Source organism: Sabethes cyaneus, chromosome 1, assembly GCF_943734655.1.
Source record: "Sabethes cyaneus chromosome 1, idSabCyanKW18_F2, whole genome shotgun sequence".
Classification (NCBI taxonomy): domain Eukaryota; kingdom Metazoa; phylum Arthropoda; class Insecta; order Diptera; family Culicidae; genus Sabethes; species Sabethes cyaneus.
The window spans coordinates 159,847,769-159,853,494 of NC_071353.1; the positions used below are offsets into that span (position 1 = coordinate 159,847,769).

Below are 5,726 nucleotides of genomic sequence, written 5' to 3' on the forward strand. Positions count from 1 at the left end.
TTTCAGTTACTGTTTTGATACCGTGTTGAGAACTAGGCTCCTTTCCGTCGTTAATCCCGTGCTTATTTTTCCTCTAAAAACATCACTAAAAGTTTCAAACTTTCGAAAGTGTAGTCTAGTCTGTTAGTGAAACGTAAACGCGGACCTTAAGCCCCATTCACATGCGGTGTTCAACGTTGTATGCGCAGTATTTTCCGACTTATCAGAGGGAATCAGCTATAACCGTTATCTGGGCCGATATCGACGACAGACAGACCAGAATGTATTAGCAAACAGAAAGAAAACCACTGTATCGATTACAGTTCAGTACTTCCACCTTCGAATTTGTCAAACATGCTGCGCCCTATTTTCGGCTGTCTGGGGCACCTCTGTCAGCTACTTAGAGCAAACATTAAGCCACTGATTTTGCTGGCGTCATTCGGCACCTTTATTTGGTTGATTGTGAGCACGACAAATCGACCGGAGTTCACCCGGCACGCCGCACGCCAGCAACTGCTGGCAGAGGATAAAATTGACTTCAACAATCGCTGGAACGAAAACACGGTACAAATCTTTCTCCGCATGCTGGACATCCGCGGGAATGTAACAGATTTGGCAAAGGATAGTGGTGCTTGTCCACTTAAAGACGAAGTCGTCTTCACCGCCTTCATGGGCGAAACCCTGGAGGAACAACTTTGGCAGTACTTTACGCTGATTGCACTCAGGCAAAATGCGGATGTATCAGACGAGAACAAGTCGCAGATAAAACCTTTTCTATCCCAATTTTCCAAGCAGCAATTGCAGCAAATTTTTGAAAAGTAAGCAATATGCTCTGTTTGTGAAACTTATTACGGATCCCATTTTTCAGTGTTCCAATGGAGGCAATAGGTGATCTACCCTTCGATTGCTACGACATTGCCAATGCCCTAATCGTAATCAGTTCCATGGACATTCCACGACCGGAAAGGGTGAACCAAATCTTCATACTAGATGACGGTGCGCGTCGTTATCAGGATCTGGTGGCTACCAAATGGGACCAGGAAACCGATATGCTACGGTAAGTCTTCCACTTCTCGTTTCAATAACTTTATAATCAATTACGAACCATTTCATCCCAAGGCTCGCCAGTGCAGAATCAGCCAATCACCGGTTGGCCAAACTTCGAGAACGTTCCCCACTTCGGGAGAACAGTGCACAGGGTGTAGAATTCGTAGGCATCTACATCCGGAGGGATGACCATCTACCATTCGAGTACTACTACCGGGCCATAGCTCTGCAGCGGAAGCTGCACCAGGCGCGGCTAATCTTTGTAGTTATCTGTGAGGATGCACAGGGAAAGCTTTGCAAGCAGATCGCTGCGCCAGCAGAGGAAATCTACGTCCAGCAAGCGAAAGCTGCGAACGAAACGGGACATGACTTTGCTCTAATGGCGCTCTGCAATCACACCATCGTGTCGAACGAACTGGGAATATTTCACGCCCTGATCAGCGGCGGTGATGTAGTGGTGTATGAGTTCAGCGATGAAGACGACCGGATGCAGTACGTGCCGTGGTCGATTGCGAGCGAGATGGATCGATGGTACATGCTAGGTTAGGTTAGGCTAGGTTAGGTTTTTCGAAAGGCTTGTTTTTTCTTCGCATAAAATAGGTTAACATGACTGTGAGTTTTTTTTAATACTTTTTGCAGATAAACGATCAAACTGTTCTCTAGAATAAAATATTGGCATGTTTGAAGATTTGCGTGCGAAATTTGATATGTCGGTTATACTCTGTGTAGAACTTCATATTTGCAGCGTCTTTATATAATTCAATTTCACTACATTTGTTGCGGTCAAAACCGCAAAGTGATGCCCGCGGATAATTCACTCCCAAGGAAGCTTTCGGATAAGAAATTGGGAGTCCAACTGCAAGTAGTTTCTGGAAGTGACGGGCGAACAGAAGGTGAATCCGGCCGTACACTTTAGCAGTGACAAGAACACGCAAACCGAGCGAGTTCTGGGAATCGTGTCGGTGCCCGAAGAAGATGTCTTTCTGTTTTCGACCGCTGGACGAGAGGAGTACCAACTGGTTCTGCAAGGGGTAAAACGGCTAACCAAAAGGATCGTGTTGAGCAGCGTTATGGCCATGTTCGACCAACAAGATTTGGTTTCTCCGTTTACCGTTTTCGGTCGCATGCTGGTGCCAGATTTGTGGAGGACCAGCTGCGATTGGGATTAAGAATTCGACGATGAATCGTTCCAGAAGTGGATTCGCTGGACAAAAGTGCTACCCACTTAGAACTGCTAGAACCGCTAGAACCGATCAAACCAAGGAACTTCGGCTGCATGCAGTGTCCGTGACTGTGACTGTGAGAATAGGGCCCATCACGTTATCCATTGCATTGTTCATCGCCAGCGACCACGACCCGACCCGACCTTTCAGAAGAATGTTTTGGCCTGGAAAAACGGAGTAACCGTAGGATGTTAATACTTATCACAACATTACCAGCCGATTGGGCTGAAAACTCCGAATCTCTGTGTGCAACTGGAATTTCAAAACTGAAATTCGGCTTCAACTCTGATGAAACTGGACTTGAAATTGGACTAGAAATTAGAGTTATGGAGTTCTGGACTTGAAATCGGACCTTCTCTATGTCGTTTAATTACACTGCAAATCGGACTAATTTGGGCTTGAAGCTTTACTCCAATTGAACTGGAAATTAGACTTAAAATTGAGTTTGAAATTAGCCTTCAATTTGGAGTAATTTGGACTGGAAGTTTCACTTGGAATTAGACGTTAAATCGGACTTAAAACAAAATTTGAACTTTAATTCTAATTGGACTTGAAGTTTTATCTGAAATTAGAATTGGTTTAGACTTGGAATTGGATTTGAAATTAAAGTTAAAATTTGACCACAAATAGGAATTGAAATTGGACATAAATTGGATTTAAATTGAACTTGAGATTAGAACGGATCAGAATTGAAATTTCATTCGTAATTGGAAATTAAACTTGCAATCAGAGTTTAAATCAGATTTAAATTGTAATAAAAAATTGAAATACTATAGTGCCTAAAATTGGACTTGAAATCGTACGTGATATTGGACATTAAAATAGACTTAAATTTGGAGTAATTTGAATTTGAAATTTTACTTCAGGGCAGGCAAGGACACGGAATTAGACAAGTAGTTTTACTTGAAATTAAGTGTTTGTCTTATTCTCTCGCATGTTTTATCACTCTTCTGTTCCTCTGTTTTTCTTTTTTAATCCCGTTTCTCCACTTTTTTCGCTTTTTGTTGGTTTTTGCTCTCACTTTCCTGCTGTTTTTCTTTATCTATCGTTTTTCTTATTTTTTGTGACATCCCATTTCGATGTTTCCAGTTTTCCTCAAACTTTTCGTTTCATTTCCCGTTTTTAGTATTTTCTCTTCCCTTTTTTCCGTTTCCAGTTTTCAGATAATTATCTTGGTAACAAATTTGTTTCGAGTAACCAGGAGAGAAACAAACATAGTTTTGCTTGTAAAAAACAGTTCTAGCCATTAGGCCGCAGGAAATAGAAGAATAGGAAAAAGTATGCTTCGAGGGAACCGTAAAGAGAGACAAATTTCCGAGAAAGCACATTTCTTTTGTGAGAAGAGTATCGAAGTTTAGAAGGGGAAAATAACATCCCTTAAGAAATATATTGATAATTAGTAACATGTTAACTAATTGCTGATTATTTTTAATGAATATATCTTAAAATGTATTCATTCTTAATAGTAAACTATCAAATTAATTTTGAGGTCGGTGCAGTATATTGCATGTCCAACCATTGGACAATAAGTGTCCGACTAAAGGACAATACGGTTTCAGAACTGTTCAACGATTGGGCATTCAAGCGTTGCCAAAGATCGCATATTTTTCCACGAAAAGCTTATTTATTTCGTGAAAATGGCCATGTAATGTGAACATATTTTGTATCTAATTCTGATTTTCATGTTTCTGTCTATTTGCAATTATTTGTTTAGCAAATATCGTTAAAACTCAAAACTCAGAGGCTTAGCTGTGCGATCATTGGCAAATTACCCTATCGAAAAAAAAAAAAATTAGCTGCCGCATTAATTAGGTACACCTCTTATTTTAATTTCTACGAGTTCGAGGTGGTCGGATAACATCTGCAGCAGAGAAATACGCAGAGGTATTCTTGCCGGAAGTCGTGCTTACTACGGATTCTACAAGACCCTAAAATCTGGCAAGCTTCATCCCTGTACCAAATGTACCATGTACAAAGCGCAAATAAGACCGATAGTCTACGGGCACGAAACGTGAACAATGCTCGACGGAGACTGATCACTTTTGGACGTCGTGTGCTTAGGATCATCTTTAGTGGTGTATGTGAGTACGGTCTATGGAGGAAAAACATGAACCACAAGCTGGCGCAGCTTTTCGGCCAACCCAGTATTCAGAAAGTTGCTGAGACTGGAAGAGTACAATGGCCGGGACATGTTGTGAGAATGCCGGAAAACAATCCCGTAAAAATGATGTTTGCCTCGAAATCGGTTGGTACCAGGCGCAGAGGTACGCAGCTTGCTTGACGGTTAGACCATATGGAGCAAGTCCTGGAAAGTGTGGGACATTCGAGAAATTGGAGGCGGACAGCCATGGATCGAGTTTGTTGGCGGAACATTGTTATGCAGGTTAAATCCTAATGGACATCGCATTAGGATAAGTAAAGTATTTTAGTTTCTCTAGCATTTACTATAAAGGTATCGATACAAATATCGTCGTTTTAGCATCGATACTGGCCGGTATCGGGACGCTCAGTATCGATCCAAAATATCGATGTATCGGCTCAAAAGTATCGATTTTTTCGATACAGATACAGTATCGCCCAATGCTAGATTGGCATTGAAAAATCGACGATGGATCGTTCCAGAAGTGGATTCACTGCACAAAAGTGCTGCCGATGATCCAAAAAATCCTAATTCTTCGAGTTTACTTTGGAGACGCTAGTACCGATCAAATCGAGGACCTCCAGCTGCATGTAGTGTCCGATGCCAGCAAAGCCGCTTACGATTGTGCGGCCTATTTTCGAGCTATGGCAGGAGGAACAGTCCAGTGTGTGTTGGTGACCAACCGAGTGAAGGTGGCTCCACTGAAACCGGTATTGGTTCCGAGGCTCGAGCTGCAAGCGGCAGTGCTAGGAGCTAGAATAGCTTCTGCGGTGCGAGACGGCCATTCGTTGGAGATCAGGCAGCGGTTCTCTCGTGGACCAGGTCAGATCAACAAGGAGTACGTGGGCCTTCGTGTTGATTTGTACAGTCACCCAAGTGAGCAGAATCTTGGTGACGCTCAGAAGCGTAAATTGTGCTCTCACCTACTACAAAATTTAGGTGATGTGACTGTGAGAATAGGGCCCAGGAATAGAACTTGAAATTTTATTTGTAATTGGAAATTGAACTTGCAATCAGAGTTTAAATCAGAGTTCAAATTGGAATTAAAAATTGAAATAGTGCCTAAAATTGGACGAGCAATTGAACTTGAAATTGTACGTTATGTTGGACATTAAAATAGACTTGAATATGGACTAATTTGAACCTGAAAATTTACTTCACGGCAGGCAAGGACACGGAATTAGACAAGTAGTTTTACTTGAAATTAAAATTGACATTTTTCATCTTAATCTCCCGCACGTTTTTGCACTTTTCTGTTCTGCTTTTTTCTTTTTTAGTCCTGTTTATCTACTTTTTGCGCTTTTTCTCTTTTTCTTAGTTTTTGCTCTCACTTTCCT

At 41.7% G+C, this 5,726-nt stretch overlaps 1 protein-coding gene across 1 annotated transcript; it reads left to right on the plus strand.

Moving 5' to 3' along the window:
• The first annotated feature begins 333 nt into the window (after nt 1–333).
• LOC128732909 (uncharacterized) lies at nt 334–1,573 on the plus strand. Its single transcript, XM_053826353.1, has 3 exons — nt 334–797; nt 848–1,036; nt 1,099–1,573. Exons 1-3 carry the CDS (start codon nt 334–336, stop codon nt 1,571–1,573), a joined length of 1,128 nt encoding a protein of 375 aa, XP_053682328.1.
• The last annotated feature ends 4,153 nt before the right edge of the window (nt 1,574–5,726 follow it).

Excerpts from the sequence above, each read along its gene's own strand:
- LOC128732909 (XM_053826353.1), top strand. The coding sequence starts at position 334 with ATGCTGCGCCCTATTTTCGGCTGTCTGGGGCACCTCTGTCAGCTACTT. Across the intron at positions 798-847 it reads TTGCAGCAAATTTTTGAAAA|TGTTCCAATGGAGGCAATAG; the intron begins GTAAGCAATATG and ends CCCATTTTTCAG. Across the intron at positions 1,037-1,098 it reads CAGGAAACCGATATGCTACG|GCTCGCCAGTGCAGAATCAG; the intron begins GTAAGTCTTCCA and ends TTTCATCCCAAG.